The sequence below is a fragment of the Diplotaxodon limnothrissa genome, linkage group LG15 (genome assembly GCF_057381915.1).
Source record: "Diplotaxodon limnothrissa isolate DT_005_m linkage group LG15, D_limnothrissa_male_GT1.1, whole genome shotgun sequence".
NCBI lineage: Eukaryota > Metazoa > Chordata > Actinopteri > Cichliformes > Cichlidae > Diplotaxodon > Diplotaxodon limnothrissa.
In genome coordinates this window covers 11,731,189-11,752,240 of record NC_140610.1, presented here as the reverse complement: position 1 = coordinate 11,752,240, position 21,052 = coordinate 11,731,189, and the positions used below count along the sequence as shown (strand labels likewise).

Here is a 21,052-nt window from a genome sequence, read left to right as displayed (position 1 = left end):
GCCGGTAAGAGACGGTAAAAGAGCGAGACATGCCTTTAGAAGAGAGATTAGCTTAATAAGTCTCTTAGGTTATCAGCTGGATAAATTTAAAGTACTCTGTTCCCCCTGTGATTTATTTCCATTTAACTGAAAGAACAGCTTACAGTGTGCAGCCACCACCACTCATTATCACTCCCACACTATTATACATGAAAACTCAATATTTTTGCTTTATCCACAACTTTTAAGACCAAAATAGAGTTCTTGATGTGGTTTGTCAACTTCTGCATAACCAGGGAGTCAGCTGAGATCCAACATGCTGCTGAACTTTCGAGAAAATGGCAAGAGGTTGCTCATACATGGCTTTTTCATCAGAACACCGCAGTTCATGTTTTACCAGAGGCTTTTACTTCTTTTTTTTTTTTTTTGAGACAGATTTATGCGCACATTGGGGTATTTGTTTTTACTCACACATTTTCCATTTCTATCTCTCTCTATGCCCTTAGTTTCAGTCTCCCATCTCTCTTCCTCGTGACTGTCTATCCTGTGGAGGGAAGTGGAAACACAAACAGGCTGAGTCTGCCCTGTGGTTTCTCCTCCTCCTCCTACCCCATCTGTCTCCTTCTGTTTCTCTATTCCTCAGTTCCTTACTTTCCCTCTTCAATCTGCGCACCACTGTTAAATGGTTGTTCTTCCATTCGTCTTGTTGACCTTCCTGCTTTCTGTACTGCTCCTTAAACACTTCTGTATTACTGCCATCTTCATCTTACCCACTTGTTTTTGCAGCAGGGGTGTTGTTACCCACATCTCTTTTCCTCCCTCTCCCTCTCAAGCCTCAGGAGCCTGGTCTAAATCACTAAAGTACCATCACTGGCCCCAAGTGGTGGATACACAGAAATGCAGACCCACTCCCTGAACGTGTATAATTGTCGCTGAGCATCAGTGTTCTTTTTATGTGGTTCACTGAGATTAGAAGAGACACTGTAAATTTTTCTTTTTTTTTTTAAACAGTGATATTTTTCTGTTTTCTTTCAGAATGTCTCTACACAAGTCCAGCTCTGAAGATGGATCTGGAGGTAAATAGATTTCAAGTCAATATACAATTATGCCACCTTGAACCCAGCTGGACTTCCAGTAACGGTGCAAAGTGTCTGGGCTAAATTGCCTATTTTTGACACTATCTGTGGGATAGTCACTACGTTTTGATGCTCTTTTAGGGTAATCATAATCTCCTTGCTGTTTTTAATCTGTTTAGATTTTGGTTGCGTAGGTGAGGCAAAATAACTGTTTATGTAAACCTCCAATATCATTTTACATGTCCTACATCAAGCAGGGTGGAAGCATAAGTGGGTACCCTGTGTGGTTTAACCTCAGGATCTCTCACACCTAAAACCAGCATCATACTCACATCTTTATTCACACCTTCTCAGGTCTGGACGATGAGGCAGCAGAAGTTTGAATGAAGTGTAATATTGCATTTTAGTTTTACATTAATTAATTTAGTAAACATATAAAATTTTAGAGTGAAACACATTCCAGTCATGGGTAGAGATCTTATGAAAACAGTTATATTTTGTCTCCTGTGCTCAGGAGAAGGTTTGTTAGATTTGAGAAGTAAAATCCTGATGATGTCATAGTGGGATCGTCAATTTTGCCTTTGATATAAACTCAAGCTGTGGTTTAAAAGACACTGACATTTATCAGACAGAGTAATTCTAATGAAATTCCATTACAGGATTAACCATTGTAGAGTACATACTAGTGTTTAATAACTGAGTTGTTTTGACTGACCTAGTTTTCGTGTTTAAAGCACTGAAACACTGAACCGAACAGTTTCTTTCCTGTATTCCTGAAACAGCAAAGTGCATAACCCGGTTTAGTGTATTTCTCATGCTCATTGTGTTTTCTTGCTTGTGTGTAACCTCGTCTTTTATTTCCTCCCTTAAGGTAAATGGGACAGTAAGAAGAAGAACAAATCTTTTTGGCAGAACTTCCGCAAATCTCAGCACAAACCCGTTGTACGACAGACGTCCAAAGGTTTGTGCGGCTCTATTGTACACATTAGGTTCACCAGATATTTGTTGCTTCGTGTTTTCCTTTTTGCTCATTGGTCTTTACCACAATCAGGAGAAGATATTGGCTACGTGGCCAGCGAGATCACCATGAGCGATGAGGAGCGGATCCAGCTGATGATGATGGTGAAAGAGAAGATGATCACCGTAGAAGAAGCTCTGGCTCGGGTAGGAACCTCCCTCATTGTCTCTTGCACTTTATCCCCTCCCTCATCGACCCTCATGCCCCAACGACTGATGGGCTGTAATCTTCTTTAAACCCTCCCTTTCTTCATACTCCCTCAGCAGCTCTGGCTTTCTAAAACGACTTACTCTTACTAACCAACCCCCTCCCTTTTTACCCTATATATATATTCCCTATATATATATATATATATATATATATATATATATATATATATATATATATATATATATATATATATATATATATATATATATATATATATTTTTTTTTTTTTTTTTTTTGCGCCTGCATTGTCCTCTTTACACACACAGCACACACACAGCACACACACATAACTCCAGACTTAATGGTGTCTCCAGAGGTTGAGGAGTCCAGGGATTTTGGAGTGTGAGCTCTTGGAGTGTGTGGGTGTGTTGTTCAGCTCATACTTGCGAGGTTGACGGTCATAGTAGCTCAATAGCCCCATCTGTTGGAGGGATTCTGTGGTGCATTGTGGTCTTTCTCTTTAGTTGGACATGGTGGATATTCATTTGGCTGTCCTATCCATTTTTTTCCCCAATGCACTTTCATTTTGATCTGACTCTCAATCAATATCTGTTGATTGGTTTGTGACTTTTCTGTCGTCTGTTTTTTTTTCTTCATCTCCTCCCCTTCTGTCAATTTCAATTTATGGTGCTTTTCTCCTGGGTAGCATGCCGGGCCATCAGAGTTAGAAGACTGGATTGCTCTCCCAAAGGCAGATGTTAATTTTCCTTTTACATGTCTTTTTATTTTCTTCCAGGATATTAATTTTAAATTGGAGGATTTTACCTGTCTTATGATTGACATTCTGTCAAACCAATCATAGAATCTGAAAAAGAAAAAAAAATGGTGAAAGGATGCAGAGACCTGTTTATAAAATCAGTAACCTTGCTAATTTCCCTCATGGTCACCGGCTTCAGCCGTCAGTTCACAAACTATAGTAGCCATTCTATCCTCGTGAATGCACACTGCTGATGTTTTCCAGTCTAGTATATAGTGAGACATAGCATGCTGGGTGAGAGTGGGTGGTCCCGCCCTGTTCCTCTGCCTCTCTGACCTCTTCTTCTCCACGTAGCTGAAGGAGTATGAGCGCAGCAGACAGTCCAGCAGTACTGACACTGCAGAGTGGGCTGACGGATCTGCACCCAATCTAAACCAGTCCTCAAACTGCAACGTAAGTACACCCTCACCCCTGCCCCTTCCTCCGTTACCCAAGCCTATCAAAGCCTTGATCTGTTCCCTTTTACTCTCCCTCTTCTTAACACTCTCACCTCAGCCACTCTCACTTTGAGTTTAAACTTTCACAGGAGAAGGATGGGATGTAGAACAGCGACATTGAGTTGATTATATATGTGAATGTGTTTATCCAAATGTGAATGATTCAACTTTACTCTTGAATTTCCTTTTTTTTCTTCCTTTATATTTCGCTCTCTGTTCTGCATTCGATAGCCAAACTACAACATAACTGCCTCTGCATATGCATTCTCTCCACCATGTCAAGTGCATCCTAGTAGTATTGATGTTGCCTCTGAACATTTCAGTTCATTGCTCAACTCTGGTTTTCCTTAGGCTCTGCTCATTCTTTCTTTTTGGCAGTCAGAACAAGAACTGTGCAATTTTCTGAAAGTCCTCTTCCATATTTTAGTCATCAGTTTAATCCTCGCCTGGGCATCTCATTAGAAAATTGTCCCACCAAATGTCATAATTGGCTGCTGCAGTGACAGGGAAATTGTCTTGTGGAAATTTAGGGCAGGTCTGTTTACATCAGTTGGTTATAATTGTAACTTTTGGAAAGCCAAGTGGAGAGGCACACAAAATCCACTCCAAAACTTTTGCAGCATTCAGCATTGAGGATACTTGATGTTCGAAAGTCAGCTGCATAACGGCGGCTATGTGTTCAGAGGTAGGAGCGCCGACAATCACCTCTTTGTTGGCCGCTGTTTGGATTTTGATGACAATCAGTCAGTTCTTTTCTTGTGTATTATTATGTGCTGCTACGTGTGTGTGTTTTGCTTGTGTGTTTTTTTTTTTTAAATGGAGGTCAGCCTTGATGCAGAATCGAGACTTGCAGTGGTCAGGGCAGTTGTATGTGAACACGCAGATTATAAAGAATGTACTGTATGGCATCGCTTGGGAATAGCATGCAAAGTTTTATGCGTGACCCACTTTTTTTTCTTTGCAGGAAGTGAATTTATACAAACACAAAAATTCCAAGCTCTCTGAAAATAACTCCCACACACATGTATGTTGTTTTGAAAAGAAAATGCCATCGGTTCTTCACCAGAGTCTCAGTTACCTGTCCTGTTTCTCCCCTTTATCCACCTAATTGAATGAACATGCTTTTGGTGGTCTTATTGTTAAAGTTGACCCCATGTTCTGCAGACAAATACAGATTTCAGTCCAAGCAGAGTTTGAGTACCATAATCTTTCATTTAAGTGAATGAACATGCTTCGGTGACTAATGCTCTAGACTTTTGCACATTCACCCAGTGTGACTCCTCAGCTTAAGTAACGATTGCATTCATATGGAAATCAGATCTGCATTGCCGTTTCTTTATATGACTGAATCAGTAACTTTATGAATGAAGACCCATGCCAAACAGTTTTCTCACACCATCAAGGGGCTCCATTATTTATTCTTCTGGGTAATGATTGATGATATCCATTCACATGGAAAAATAGGTCAATTATGCCATGCATAACCTGTATCTGTTATCTGGTTCTTTGATGTAGTGCAGTATGCTGATCAGCTTGTCAGTCTCCTGAAACTTTCTGTTGTTAGCGGCTCACTTCCTGTGGGAAGATGGTTGATCATTTGGGGGATTTTACAGACTTGAGAGAAGACGGAAGAGTTACAGTACTGAAGGATTATTGTGTAGCAGAACACACAGTTTGGCCCTTGGAGGCAAATGCTGGAAGCCGAGAGGAAACTAGGGAGACAGAGACTTAAGATAAAGACTCAGCCCCCAAGGCCAGGAAAGGGGGAGCTATGCATCTCCCTTTGCCCCATGTTCCAGAATTGGCCATTACAGGAAATATTTCTTCTCTGCTGGGGCCTCTATTGGTGTCACATACTGCCCTTTCTCCTCTCTAGTGAATAGAATTAGGTTAATTCCAAGATCAGTAGATTTGCTCGTCCGTGCATTCCTGTATGCTATATACGGACACAAATATACAGCTGATGGTTGTAGCTGAAATGTTTGCAATAAACCTTTTTTTGGTTGCTCTGTGACCTTTTTCCGTCCTGATGCTGTTTTTCTCTGGTCTTTTTTGCCCCGGCAACGGAACCTGCATTCCAGGGCTGGCCATTAGCGATTTGGGGGCCAAGGCAGGTCAGAGGGGCTCAAACGCTGGGATTGTTCTCCATGCACAACATGCCTTTTCTCTGCTAGCCATGAAGCACGACCCTTCCAAACAGTCCCTCATTCCTCTGAGCTAAATAGGCTGCGTTTGTGTCTGCCTGCATGTGCACAGGGGCACAGATATTATTTTGGATTGTGCATGCGAGGGAATGTGCTCAGGGCACTACGGATTTGATGATCCTGCTTGATTGAATTATGGAATATTAACACAGGAAGTGCTGCCCTGCTTTTTCCAATATAGTGGTAAGTTCTATTGGTTTTCTGAGCTCACTGTTAGATTTTCTTGTAAATGCTCTTTTTCTGTATTTGCAGAGAAATTTTCGTGTGCCTGAAAAGGACGTTCAGTCGTAGCTTTTGTTTATAGATGTTTGTAAAGTCGCCGTTTGCATTTTTACTTTTCCCATGTTTTAAATGGCAGCCTTTTGGCCAGCTTGATTTATGTCCTCATTTTGCTAGGCTTTCTTTCTGAGTTTGTCCCCATTCCCCTGTTTATGTGGTCATTCAAATGGATAGTGCCTCTTGGGAATGGGTTGGGATTTATGTCACTATCTCCTCTAAATCTTCTATTCATTAGAATAGAAGAAGAATCACATCATTCAACCCTGACGTTGCTAGGGCATTAGCGCTGCACATAGTTCTTAATATGATAAAATGACTTTTTTCCAGTTTTTTAAACTAAGACTCTCTTTACATTGAATTTAACGAAACTAATGCACTCAAACATCACCCAGGGTGAATGGCAAGTAGAAAAAGCTATCATAGCAGTCAGACCAACATGGTTAAGTTGTTGGAGGGACAGTGGAGTGGGGTTTCTTAGCCTGTTTCTGCAGGTTTGTCATCCGCCAAACGAGTGGTCTGGTGTTCTGGGCAGACATGGCAGAAGACTACAGTTTCAAAAAAGGAAATATCCTGCACACTGCTCAAGCTCAGTATAAAAATGTATTGATCGGACCCTTGGGGCCTTCATTGTATTCGTGCAGAGGTGCAGGACAGTTGTTTTCCTGTGGGAGTTTCATTCAGTGATTTAATGTTAAATGCACAGTCTATCACAATATCCACATATATGAAAAATATGATCATGTGTGACATGTGTTATCTATTAATAAGAAGGGTTACATCAGACCTAAAATGTAGCTCTGAAAGCAATGATGAAGTGGAAAGCACGGACTTACTCAATGACACTTTTAGGAATGATGTGTAGTTTTTCCCTTTTCACGTTGGCAACAGTTAAGGTTTGTACTTGCATACCTGCAGAAAATGAAAAGTCATCATGTTGTTGTGGCCTTGGTGTGGTGTTGTCTGGGATTTGTGGTCACTGTCAAATGTTTGCTCAAACTGAGCCACAGTTGTTAACATCATCCTGACTATATGTCAACAGCCTCTGCGCCAAGCTGTGGTCTGTTTTTAGGGTGGCGGGAAAGCCTTCTTTTTTTTCTTCTTTTTTCCTCTTTCAGATGCATAAAACTGCGTGTTAACGTAAAGGCAGAAATGTGCATGCATATTATTCTTGTCAGATTTAGAAGCGTGTGCATGCTTTTCTAATCTCAAACACTGACAAAAAAAATGGTTAAAAAATGACTACATTAGTACAACAAAAGCAAATGTTAATATTCTGTGTTTTGGGGACAAGAAAATTGTAATAGGATTGTGAGTTTTCTTCCCACTTGACCACATGAGGGTTAATTTACTCAAAAAAGTGTGTATGGAAAGTATTTGACTTTTTTTTTTTTTTTTTTTTTTTTTTTTTAAAGATATGGTTGTTTATGTGTAGGAAAAGATAAATACACTTTTGTCCTTTTGCAAAAGATGTTCCCATGAATGTGAGCTGGGAGCATGTTTCCATGACAGTGACAACAAAAAGCTTTATCTGTTCTCGCAGCAGTCGAAACATCACCACTACAAAACAATGAAATCGCAGTGAAAGTAATGACGCTAATAAAGATGTAAAAAAAAAATTTATAACACTGAAAACAATATATAAAAAGTAAAATTAAATAGAAATTGGAGTAAAAAAAAAGTCGTGTCTGTCTGTGTGTGTTGTTTAAATAGTGGTTTCCTCTGAAACAAAGTCTTTGAAGGCAACATAACTCAAGATAACCTATTTTTAAAAAAAAAATACTGATTGATTACATCATTTGGTTGTCACTTCCTCCAGATCACATGCCACCTGGTTTGTTGTTTTAGTGCATTTCATGTCTCAACTGAATATGACCTTCACACAATGCAGTGTGCCACCATCCCTCCAATCCTCCATCCCTCACCTCACTAACTTTGCCGCCATCCTAAACAGAGCTCCACAATCTGTCGCGTTGTAAAAGATCTCTTAAAATCTCAAAGCATATTCATCCAAGTGTTATACCTTCTCTGCCTAATCATTTTAAACCACCTGTTTCTGTTACAACTGCAACCATGAATTGTTATGCTGAACTGGAAAGAAATTTTCAGTGTTAGCTTTTTTTTTTTTCTTTATGTATTTATTTAATTCTTTATTAATTTTTTTTTTTTGCTTTTTATTGACCCTAGCTACCTTTTCTCGTCTTCTTCTTTGTAATATCAGCCCTCTCTCACTCTCTCTCCACCAGTCTCGTGAACAGTCAGATGATGAGCAATCAGAGGACTCTGTGAAATTCAAAAGGCTTCACAAATTGGTTAACTCGACACGCCGGGTCAGGAAAAAACTCATCAAGGTGGAGGAGGGCAAGAAACATGCCTCCGAAGGTTTGTGATTCTGTCTGGCAGCAATATATTCATTTGATTACTTGATTATCTTTATGATTTATTACACACTCCAACCAGCTAAATAATGTTAATGTAATTGGATTTACATTAATTTCAACGAATAACTGCTGTAGGCGTTTTAATGTTTTTGGGGTTTCCCGATTCTCAGATTTTAAGAATGTAAATTTTTTGATGGGTAGCTAACTCAGGCAGACTTTCCTGTCTAACCCTCCTGAGTAACAAACTTTCTAACTGACTGTTTGTGTTTCTTTAGATTTTATGAATCTGGAGACACCTCCCACCTGTGAAGACAACACCGCTCTGTACACTGGGGTTCTAAAGAAGCCCCTTTTAAACCAGGAGGCGTCTCTGCCCTCACTCACCCATGACCAGCTTTCTCTGGATGGAGACACAGATGGCCTGACGACCTCCCCTTCCTCCAGCAGTTTGGACACCTGGTCTGGACACAAGCTGGTGAAAACGTTCAATAAGTCTTCTAGTAACCACGGTCTTATCCGGCCCCCCAGGAGGACCCCAGCGGGCTCCAGTGCCCTGGGAGGCTCTAATCCTGGTGTGACAGGTAGTGGCTCCTCCTTCTCAGAGCTCGATGGCTGTGGATTGGACGATGATGGAAAGCTGTCACGCTCCACAACTGATGGCGAGATGAGGAAGGCCCTGAACTCCATCTCCCATGGGGTAAGTAGCAACGAGGCCCTGTATGCTTTCTATGGCCTGACTAAACCTCGCCCCAAACCCCATTCCCAGTCCCGCCTTCTGATCTCCCTGGATGACGGTCCGCAAGGCAGCCCCAAACATCAACCTGCCAGCCGGCACCACGGCAGCTGGACGCACCGGAAACCTGATCCCAACTATGCATACTCCACCAAGCACCTCCTGTACCAGCGCTCGCGCAATGCTAAGTCCCCCGTTTCTCCCCTGTCAGTCACCCCATCCTCCCCCGTCCGCTGTGATGTATCCAAATCAAAGGTTTTTGGAAGTGGGGGAGGGGGCTGGGTGTTCCCCTCTCGCAGGCTGCGTGGGCGAACAGCAGTCAGTGAGCTCAACATCACCTATGTGGTAGAGCGGAGCCTGTACGGTCACCTCAACTGGGCACAGCTGGTCCGCCCGGTTACACTCAGCCGCGCTGAGCGGCGCTGTCTATTGGAGGAGGACCGTGAGGCGGACAGGAAGTGGGCGGCCAGCGTGGACCGCTGCACCAAGCGTGTGCTCTTGCGCATCCAGCAGAAGTCTGTGAGTTTAGGTCTACAGGTTTAAATCGGCCGCCTCGTGTGAGAAGGACTCAGTGTGCTTCAAAGTTGCAGAATAGCCCAGAGGTTTATAGGTGACTGTCGCACAAACATACACAAATAAGATAACAGGTCAGCTGTTACATACCCTATATTAAACGTACCCATTTAATATAGTGTGTGTGGAAACATGCAGGTATTGCACAAGTTCTTTTATCTTGAAAACATCAAAAGCTGGCCTATCAGTGTCAGACCTAACTGCCCTTATAAGAATGCCATCTTCAGTGACCTTTAAGCGAATGCCTTTGCCTTCAAGCCTTTTTATTTTAGCTGAATATAAAATGATTATGGAAAGCGCAGTGCCCTACTTGGGAGGTTAAGTTACAGCAGAGGTTTTATAAGTGCCTTTTATAAATGTCAGATCCCTGAGGAACGCATGCACTTACAGATCAGTAGTCGCACTGATCCCTGTGGGTGCAGGGGATGTTGTACAAGCTCGGAGCTGCTCATCCTCATAATAACTGCAGCACATAACACTCAAAGACTTATTGAATGGGTTGACTCATTAGGTGAACTTCAGTGACATAATAGTCGCCATGCTTATTGTCTTACACATTTATAAGGCTGTGAATAGCAACAAAATGATGGAAAGGTCAGAAAACCTTAATCATCATACAGTGATTGTAAAAAGCCAGTAATGACTTTTTTGACTTTAACCCAAATGAAAGTAGTCTGGTGGAATTTTAAATATTTTAGTTCTTTTTGGCAAACCTTCCCTATAGAGGTTTGTCATGTGAGGTTATGAGGTTATTTGCACGTTGATCGAAAGTTGTCCACCATATTGGACATGATACACCACCAGTTATTCCCCAACTGGTTGGAGAGTGGTTGCAGAGTTCCACACTGTCACTAAGCTGAAATTGCTCGCAAAAAGGGTGCTGCATTGATTGCAGTTGCCTGCAGTTTACATAAGAAATGCCACCTTGTTTGCAAACACTTGCTAACTGCTAACCAAAGCAGCAGTAAAACTTACCACGAAAACCAGAAAAGTAAAAGTTCTGCCTTTGTGCTGCAGTCAGCTTGTTTCAGAAGATGAAATGTTTAATATGAAGGCCTTTGGTTTCCAGTTTGTGTCACAGTTTCACTGCCGTGCAACCTACAGGCGGAAATCAGCTAGTGACCAAAAAAAGGTTGTTGCCAACCAGATGGGGAATACTAATTTTGCCCTGACGACCGATGGTTACCAGATGGTTGTGGTCTCTAGGCTTGTGTGACTCGGGCCTTATTGACTTGACTCTGCATTGTCACCATAACCCTGTCACATGTCGAAAATGGTGGACAATTTAAAGTCACGTTGCTAGTAGTGATGTGTCTCAATAATCTGTGTATACCAGCAGAAATAGTGACACATAGAGGTAAAGACGTAGTAGAGCTATCCTGCAGCTTTGAGGGTACCTGAATCCTATCGTGTTCTAGTGACGTCACTGGAGGTCGTTCTCATCCAAAAACTTTGAATTCACTTATTTCTGTTTTTGCTTTTCGTCTTCTTTTTTGGCCCGTGCCTCTATTGCAGATGTGATTTTTATTTTTCTTCTCTTTCTCTGTAATTATCTCCAAGAAACATCTTTTTTTTTTTTTTTTATCTGGGTGCATGTCCATTCCATTGAACACCATCATCACATTCAGGCTTATTTATGAGCATCTTTGCAACAGGTTATGTTTCCTGGAAAGCTGTGGCGTTGATCGCAGCATTAAACGTAAAGTAGAAAGGCCATTTTCTTAATGTGCACCGCTCACCCACTTGTTCAGGGTTGAGCTGAGCAGTTTTGTAATTGCTCAGAAAGCAAAAGGGAAATGCCATCACGTGCCCCACTTGAACTGTGAGCGTTGTTGGCAGATGCTTTGTGTGCATGTCCGTGTCTCCATCTTTGTGTTTAGAGTTTAACTTAGCAATTCGAATGAAAGAATTTATTTTTTCTTTACGTGTCGAAGTTCTCTGTTGTGTCTGCCTTTATTTAGTTTTTGATCTTGAGAAAAAAAATCCACATTTCTCTGTCCTCTCAGCAGAAACAGTTGGCTCTTTCTGAAAATGTTTCTGGCGAGACTAATATATTGTTGGCTCTATATGTTGTGCATGTTTGCTAACCATGGCCAACTGCATTGGGTTGAGATGCAAGGACTATATATATCCACATGTAAAAGTAGCTTAGCCACATCAAGAAAAACTTAATGTTGTCCGAGCATATCAGGGACCTTTCGGAGCCGACAATATAACAGCTCATTTGACTGGGACCAAGCAATAACTCGCAATTTTAAAGAGGAGCTAGTATAAAAGTTTGTTACATCATGTCTGTTGGCTGTCTGCAGTCCCATATGACATCATGCCCTCGCATATATGCGAACCATACATCCATGCGCATTAATCAAACTGCTGCCGTGTTGTGCCGAGCATGAATCACTGTGAGTTGACTCGTTGGGTGTGGAAGGGGAAGTTCTGTAACGTGGCCTGGTGAGTGTGACTCATTTGATTGTGTTTTGGCTCTCCCTCAGAGAACATGCAGCTTTGGAGGCTTTGACCTGTCCAACCGTTCCCTCCATGTGGTCAACGCAGGCAATGAGGCCAATGTAAGTGGTAATAAAACAGAAGAGCACGAGCTAAACTCTCCTGCTACGCTTAATCGCGCTGATTTCCCTTTTGTTTTTGTGATCTCTCTTGGTCCTAGTCGTACCCTGTGCAATCTGTAACGTCTCATTCCCATCTCCTCTCATCTGTCTTTCTGTCTTTTTCTGCTCTCGCTTTTCTATCTTGTGATCACAGAGTAAAGAGCAGGAGGCAATATACAGAGAAGTGGTCAAATCCCCCACTACGTCTCGGATTTCACTGGGCAAGAAAGTCAAGTCAGTGAAAGAGACGATGAGGAAGCGCATGTCGAAGAAGTACAGCAGCTCTCCTTCTGAGCAGGTTTGACATAAATATAACATGGATGCAGACGTGGATGCAGTTTTTGAATGCTTCATTTGTCCCTATCTTGGCCTTATTTTTCCTAGTATTTAAAATAAGGCTTTAAAAAAAGAGTCCTATCGTGTACACATATAAAGGATGTTTGCAGAGTAAGCTGCATATTCTGTCCATCAGCTGTGGCTGGGTTGGGAGTATTTATGTTGGTTACAAGATAAACAGAGAGCACTACGTCACATTCACATTTGGATTTCTCTCTCTGCTGTTCCCCTCCTGGACTAAGTGTCTTGGGTGGGGTGTTTGCTTCAAGTTGAGCTCAGGGACTGATGCAAACCTCCCCCAGGCCAGCACTTAGGAGATGGAGAGTTAAAGTATGCGAGTCTAAAAGGATCGTCTCCTTTGCACTGACCTAATTTTTCTGGGCATCTTCTCACTTTACCAGTGGCCTGTCCAGCTCCACAGTTTGATGTCACCTCATAGGACGTGTCATTAACATGCAGTCGGCCATCTGCTTGCCATGGTGGTCAAAGTGACCCAGATATCCTCACATGAGTCATGGAGATGCTGGTTGAGGAGGAGTGAAGAAAGATGAATTGCTATGTTACAGTTTGTCAGCTATTTGATAAACCACAGTGCCACCTAGTGGATTTATGAGACACGAACAGCAAATGTTGACCTGTCACTATATAAAAATATATATCACTGCTCCAAAGTTTACCTTCATTTCTCCAAAAGTTGATTCTGTTCATCTGGGCGTAGCGTCTCCCACAAAACGCTACGTCCAGATGAACAGAATCAACTTTTGGAGATTTACTTACCTGGATGATTGAGCATACATCAATATGTTTACCTTCATTTAGAAATCCGTTTGACTTTCAAAGAAATTTTAATCATCTCATAAAGCCTGATGTTTGACCTGCACTAAGGTAAAGGAAGAACATAATAAACTTTATCAAGTAGCACAGTGTGACACTTGGGAGCATGGGAGTGATGCCAGCTGAAAATGGGTCTTCGTACATGTGCTCTTAAAAATCATAAATGACTAAAGCTAAGAATGAGCGGTTAATATTTACATCTTTCTAATCTGTTTTCTTTCAAAAAGAAACAGCACTAAACATTTGACCGACTGTCAATAAAAAGATGTCATGTTTTTATTGTTTTTAGACATTCAAAGCTTAGCTGAGAAGACTTGACCAATAATCAAAGGTTTTTCATCTAGTTGTTACTAATGTGTTCCTCATTTGCTATTCTCATTATGTTTAATGATTTGATTATGGTGTGAATAAATTAATGGGTTCATACTGTTTTTTGTTTTTTGCCTCACGCACGCAAATGTTTAACCCCTAATCCTGCTAGCTGGTAAAAAATTTGATTAATGGCTTAAACAAAAAATGCTGACATTCCCTGTCATACCCTCACCTGCATTTTAACCAAGCTATGATTGTCTCCCTTACGTAATTTTCTTTTTTTTTTTTTTGTTGTTATACGTCCACCTGCTGTTTATCACATGCTTTCGTCTCTTGAATGCAAAATCATTTGTGCCTTTCTCTTCCTTCGTTACACATCTGGATCTCTCCTTTCCATTTGTCTTTTAGTCCAGTCCAGATGCAGCCCCTGGTTCTCCACAATCCCCTCTGCCTGACACAGACTCTCTCGAGAAACCGAAGCTTAAGGCCGGAGGTTCTGTGGAAAGCCTGCGCAGTTCACTCAGCGGACAGAGTTCAATGAGTAAGACTTCTTTTAAAAGAACCTTTATTCAGACAAGGGTTTGACTGTGCAAACAGCTGCTTTCATATTTTTCCTACCCGATTCTGAATAAAAACTGTATTTAGGTTCTTTCAAATCAACAAATAATAAGGACAATTTATGCATTTGCATAGATTTAAACAAAAAAAATAGTTGTTTTGAGGCAGCCACAACACTAGATGGTGCTTATAGCATTTGCTGTTGGCTGGTTCTTCTCTGCTTCAGTTATGATTTTTGTGGCATGATTATACCCAGACCTACCACCTGATCCTTGTGTTATGGCCTTGGAGTTTTCAATTTTTTTTTCTTTTAATCTCTTTAGCTATTTCATTTAATTACATTATTTGGAGTCTTCAACCTTGTGTTTTTTTGTGAAAAAAAAAATACACTGCATCACTTCAAGCTGTGGCTGAAATGAAGACTTGGCCAAGTTTCAGTGAGCCACAGAGCAGACACACAGGCCAGCATATGGTAATGATTAGACAGGAAGTCTTAGCTCTCATATTCCCACACGTCGACATGATTTCAACACACTTCACTCAGAATCAGAGGGAATGTGTTGTTTTTCCCAATAGTTTGTAATACAAGTGATGAAAACCCAGTTTTAAAGTTTCAATCACTGTAAAAAGTAAAGCTACCTGTTACCTATTGTCATGGTTATTGATGTAGAGTGTAATGGAAGGCCTGCACTTTTATTTCGAGAAGTTTAGTAATGGATTTATAGGCAACTATTTTGTAGCTTTTAACTATTTTGCCTCTCTATGCTCAGGTGGTCAGACGGTGAGCACCACCGACTCATCAACCAGTAACAGAGAAAGCGTGAAGTCGGAGGACGGCGATGACGAGGAGCCTCCTTATAGAGGACCATTCTGTGGCCGTGCCAGAGTCCATACAGACTTCACTCCTAGCCCCTACGATACGGACTCCCTCAAACTGAAGGTATTATTGGACACTGACAGTAGTGTGCAAAAGTTTTGAGCCACCTTTCATATCTCTGTTTTTCTACTGTGGAGCCAGATTTTCTTTTCATTTTTTACAGTGGTCTTGAGCAGTAGTTCTCCAAATTGTCTGAAGGTGTTTCTTTGGACAGAATGAGCGGCTGTTTTTTTCACTCCTTTTGAGTCCAGTGTTAGTCTAGTTATTGTTGGTTGTTTTACAACTTAACACTGACTTATCGATCACCTGAGCATAAAAATGCTCCTAACTCAAGGCATGAGCCAGTCTAACAGCCTGTCACAATAACCCATAATGTGTTCCCATTTCTGTAGCGGACTCTCAGTAATAATAACAAAATAATATTTTTACCCAAACAAGCTGATTCTCAAAGCGTTATTATCTTGGCATAACCCGGCATGGTGTGCAGTGTTCCCCTAAAAAATTGGAGGAAATTCCTCAAGCGGAGGACACAAGAAATGGTGAAACTAAATAAAATATCTAGCGCAGATGAACAGTATCGGAAAGTCGTTTCTTTAAGAAATAGGAAAGAATCCAGCAAAGATCTGGCACTGCACATCTGTAAGGTGCGATGATTTGGGACTGCATTTTAGCCGGCGGTGCTTGGCATCATGTCTCAACTGATGGAATTATGCACGCAGAAAACTGCAGCCCTATTCTGACTTATCAGAAAAGCATCTGCTCTATTTTCAGCATGAGAATGAGCACGAACAAAACACACAATGGATGGATGGCTCAAGACTTTTGCACAATACTGTATGCTGCCTTGTAACTCTGAAAGTTTTTCTACTATAATCTATTTACAGATGTAATAATAGGCTTTCAGCATATTCCTTGCCCTCACAGAGACATTGAATCCTCTATCAGCCAAAGCGGTTTGAAACCTCAGGGTCAAATTTAAAATGTCATGCTCAGCTAACTTATCTTTTCTCCAGCATGGGGATGTGATTGACATCATCAGCAAGCCTCCAATGGGAACGTGGATGGGCCTGCTGAACAACAAAGTAGGCACCTTCAAGTTCATCTATGTGGATGTGCTGACTGAAGAAGAGGAGAAGCCCAAAAGGCCAGTTCGGAGGAGGAGGAAGGGCCGGCCACCCAAACCCACTTCAGTGGAGGAGCTACTGGATCGTATCGATCTCAAGGTACATTACCAGCCAGATTTTGCCATGTATTGAAAGTGAAGTGGCTTTAATGTAAAAAGTTACGTTCGCTGGTTGCAATCAGTCGGCTGTCTTAACTGGATAATAAGCCCACCCATCTGGCACTTCGGTAAAAGCAAACAAATGCTTTGAAGCAAATGAAAATATTGTGTTAGGCAAATATCTCAAGCACATTTGCAGACAAGCGGAGATAAATATAGTATATCTAATTACAGGCTGCACAGCTTTGGATGTTTGATTTGCCACTGACGCATAAACATTAACACCCACACTGTGACTGCCACACCCCGACAAATAGTTCGCATCTTTCATCAAAACCTACACATCACTGTGAGCGTGATATCATTTCCTCCCACCCGGGCAGCCAGCAGGCCTCACTTCCCCAAATAGAGAGAGAAGTTTTGTGTGTTGTCTCTTTCATCCCATTCCAATTTGGTGGCCAAGCCGCAGATTAAAGATTAATGCTACTAAGCTGTGAATCTAGCTCTTATAAGTGCATCAGAGTGCTCATGTCCTCCCAGATTTGTGCAGTGGGGAACGGATGTTATACATGATATACAACCACAGTGCATTCATTTTTTCAGGTGGTTTAAATGGCAAAGAAAACGTGAGAAATAACTTCAAGCTCAACATTTTTCTCGATCTCGCCTTTTAGCCTGCCATGTCATCTTGAGCCCAGTAGCTAGAAACCTAAAAAGTGAAAGTTGGTTAGTGAATAAGGAAAAAAGACAAAATAATCCATTATCTTCAGATCATTTTTGGCTACCTCAGTGGCAGTTTTATACTAGATGTAAATCAATTGTAGTGAATGCCTCAGTAATCTTTTATAGTTCCAGCCTTTCTCAGGTTTTCCTCCGTTGCAGTATCCATCCCAGCAGGATAAGCTATCTAAGCACTAAATATTCTAAAATTGAGCTGTCACAGGCCAAAGTAGTAGTATTACTTTGTGTTTTTGGAACTTCTAGGCCAACATTTGGTTACACTGGAAAATCAGATTTCAACAGGGCCTCTCTGTAACTGAAGTGTAAATCTCCTCACCCCTGTTGTTTTCCACCAGTGGACTCTGCCAAATAGTCTTCGGATGTGGAGCGTGTTTACATATTTCAGCTGGCACAAAAACACAAAAAAATTGGTGAATGAGAGGAGCCAGCTGCCTGTGTTTGTGTTAGTTGGTGGTCCTTTGTTTAGTCCCGCATCATCCAGCAGAAACGGGACAGACCAACCTAGTTCTCTGCCCTGGACTCCAGCGCTGTAATTGATGGTCTTGCTCATGACACACGGTCTCAATATTTGTCCAACAAAAACGTGTGGGTCGCACAGGCGTGGAACCGAGCGATATTCAAAGTGGAAGCGGTCGCTGTGTTGCTGTCAGTGGACTTTGCGCTCACACGGGGTGTATCCCAAAATAAAATCAAAAAAACTTTCATTGTGTCACTTCAGATAACACAGTGGTTTGAGTGACTTGCTTTAGTGTGTGTTTGTGTTGGTGGGTAATACATTGACATCTGTGGTTGAGAAGTATTTTGATGAAACTCTTTGAACCCTCACTTGTTCCCACGTGTGTTGGTTTCCTTTTCAAAATCTTGCTTGCCATTTTGGTCACAGCCAGCTGTGGCCATGTTCTCCACGATGGTGATGCTAGCTCGCTCGTTTATTATTATTTTTGGCCTCATATATCTGTCACCATTTCAAAAGTTGTGCTACATTAAAATGTGTCGACAGATTAGCAGCCATAACAGAATTAGCTGTGGCGTAATGTGATTACATGGCACCAAAAATATCAAAATAGCAGTTCAGATGTTGCCCTGCAGTTTAAAAATGGAGACAGGAAATTATGAGCAGATGAAAAGTATCTGTTGTACAGAAGTTCTTCTTTTTGTTTTTGTTTTTTTAACCTGGTGAATTTTATGCTTCTGCTCCTGGTCGTGTGACTGAGATCAGTGTATTTTTCTTTAGTCTGCTGCATTTATTTTATTTGGTCTTTAAACAGCCTCGAGCTTAGCTTGTTGCTTTCTCTTGAATAGGATTACATGCCCACTTTCTTGTTCAATGGCTACGAGGACCTGGACACGTTCAAGTTGCTGGAAGAAGAGGACTTGGATGAACTGAACATCAGCGATCCTCAGCACAGAGCTGTACTGCTCACTGCAGTGGAGCTGCTGCAGGAGTATGACAGTAAGTAGACCGTTTAGACTGTTTCCATGAGTTTATGTTTTTGATTGTGGTTTTTTTATATAAGGACATCTTCATGTAACCTCAAAATATTGTTGTGTGCCAGAGTTTTTAGGATAACAGTGAAGGAAACCTGACAAACTGAAATATAAATTTAGATTTATGCAGCAGCAGATTACAGGAGCCAAACAGGGAAAGGGAAATCTGAAGGAAGTGACTAAAAAGTGGTCCCTCGTTTATCGCGGGAGTTACGTTCTAAAAATAACCCGCGATAGGTGAAATCCGCGAAGTAGCCAATTATTATAGATGTTTTAAGGCTGTAAAACCCCTCACTACACACTTTATACAGTTTTCTCAGACAGACATGAACATTTTCACACTTTTCTCTCTTGCTTAAACACTCTGAAAGTTCAAACCTTCGTAGAAAAATAAGTCCAGTATTATAGAATGAAACCAAAACATTTCGTCGACATTGTTGTTTGTTGGGGAGAAAACTTAAATACAACATACACTACAGCACTTCAGAGTCGCACTGCCAGCGATCGAAGACTTATGTAAACTTGACAAGCTGAACGCATTCTGTACTGTATAGGAGACACGGCACGAGATTGATTGACAATGGTCTGCAGCCAATCAGGACACAGAACACAATGCGCTGTTAAAAAAAAAAAAAGGCATTCAAAATTGCACAAAAAAAAAATCAGCAAAACAGTGAAAGGTGAACTGTGTTATAGCGAGGGACCACTGTATGTATTATGTATATATTATGAGAAAATAATACTTTAAAGTACAAGGAAATCATTTGCCTTTCTGTGACTTTCTGTGAGCAGGTAGCAGCGATCCAGAGCGCAGTGGAATGTCAGGTTCCCAGGAAAAGCTGCTGCTGGAGGGTCGGAGCATAGTGGGAGACTCCCCACGGGATTCTGGGTGCTACGAGAGCAATGAGAACCTGGAGAATGGTAACGCTTGCTTTACTTAGTTTATGCCACCATTACCCAAAGCCCACTGGGTATTAGGCTAACTAAGGCCTATTCTTGTTCTACTCTAGTCCTAGTACCACAGTGACTCCTTTGCCCTTTTCCTGTCTGGACCTTCACCTCTCTCCATCACTTGTATTGCACTGCATCTTAACACCCTGACCATGTCACTCCTTTGAATTAGCATCTTCCTAAAAGCTCATCTTTCCATCTGCCTTACCTTCCCCCAATCTTTACAAAGCCCTTATTCACTTCAGACACTTTTACTGTGCTTGCACTCTACTTTCTTCACCACTCTTTTCATCTTATAGGCATTCTTTATCATCAGTGCCTAAGTCCAGTTGTAACTGAGAAGGAGCCAAGCCCCAGACCACTAAGCCTAGTCCACCCCACAATACTGGGAACACAGAGGGGGACGCGCTCCCCAATGCACAAAACCGTTCTGAAGAGAACAAAATCACTGCCCACTCATGGACTCTGCTTCCCAACTGTCTCACCTGTGGGCGCAAGGCCTGTAGGTGGATACGAGGAAGACGATTGTGAGCTCAGAGAATATTTCTGTTGAGTGTTTCTAATCCAGATATAAACTTGCAGAGTAGTTTGCCAGTGCACGCTTGAGCTTTCTTGCAGTGCTGATTCTCTCAGCCGATTGAAATTTAGACATATTTAACAGTCAGATGTCAGATCACAGCTAGCAGCTCATCTTATCATCACCGATTCATTGTTTTATTTGTTTTGTTTATAGCGACCATATTGCACAGTCATATACAGTATGTGCCTAAAATGATGTGGATGAAAACATTTTCAAACTATAGTGCAGTTTTGTTGTTTTTCTTAGAGGTTTGGGGTCTTATTTTTCCAATCGATTGTGTACGTGTTGAGACTGGTCTCTGCAAAAGACTGTATTTCAGCTCAAACACTCACCGATTACTGCTTTTTTTCTGTATCTGTATGGCCCCAGTGTAACTACTGGTTTCCCTTTTATGTACATATATGTTGTTAAGGCTGAAGAGCAAAGCAAAGCTTAAATCTCTACTCTTGCAGTCTGCAAGAGTAGAGATTTAAGCTGTGGAATAAAACCACTTCTCTGATTAAAAAAGGACTCTGGTGCTGCTTGTTTGATTTCTGTTTTGCCTTTTTTGTCTGTTTTTCCTTTCATGCCTCTAAACGCTGTTCACAAACTAGCTCCTTAACAATTAGTAAACACTCTGCATTTCTTCTTGTGCTTTCAGGGCTCCACAGCTGTTCTCTCGGTACAAATCAGTAAGGGAAAAGTAGTCATTTTGTATTATTAGTATTGTGTAATCTAATGCAATTATTATTATTAATTTAAGATTTAGACCTGATACTAGATTTTCATATTTTCTCATGCAACATGCAATACTGTGCTAAAGTTTTGAGCCACACGCTTGTTTTTTGTTTTAAATATTTTGCCAGGAAATAGATGCTGTGATTTATAGAAATATGTGCAAACATATGTGGAAATACAGTTTTT

The 21,052-nt window shown here is 41.3% G+C and overlaps 1 protein-coding gene across 4 annotated transcripts in view; it reads left to right on the top strand.

Annotated features, from left to right (window-relative positions):
* Nucleotides 1-21,052, top strand: part of sash1a (SAM and SH3 domain containing 1a) — a 170,271-nt gene that overhangs the window by 141,434 nt on the left and 7,785 nt on the right. For 3 of the 4 annotated variants that reach the window (XM_085371919.1, XM_085371923.1, XM_085371921.1), the window contains exons 5-17: nt 1,015-1,055; nt 1,927-2,016; nt 2,107-2,219; nt 3,335-3,433; nt 8,204-8,339; nt 8,614-9,035; nt 12,137-12,211; nt 12,405-12,548; nt 14,141-14,273; nt 15,061-15,230; nt 16,181-16,390; nt 18,433-18,583; nt 19,411-19,539. In XM_085371919.1, the coding sequence (XP_085228045.1) occupies nt 1,015-1,055; nt 1,927-2,016; nt 2,107-2,219; nt 3,335-3,433; nt 8,204-8,339; nt 8,614-9,035; nt 12,137-12,211; nt 12,405-12,548; nt 14,141-14,273; nt 15,061-15,230; nt 16,181-16,390; nt 18,433-18,583; nt 19,411-19,539 (1,913 nt within the window). The remainder of the gene's footprint in view (nt 1-1,014; nt 1,056-1,926; nt 2,017-2,106; nt 2,220-3,334; nt 3,434-8,203; nt 8,340-8,613; nt 9,036-12,136; nt 12,212-12,404; nt 12,549-14,140; nt 14,274-15,060; nt 15,231-16,180; nt 16,391-18,432; nt 18,584-19,410; nt 19,540-21,052) is intronic. The other variant, XM_085371920.1, reaches the window with a different exon arrangement.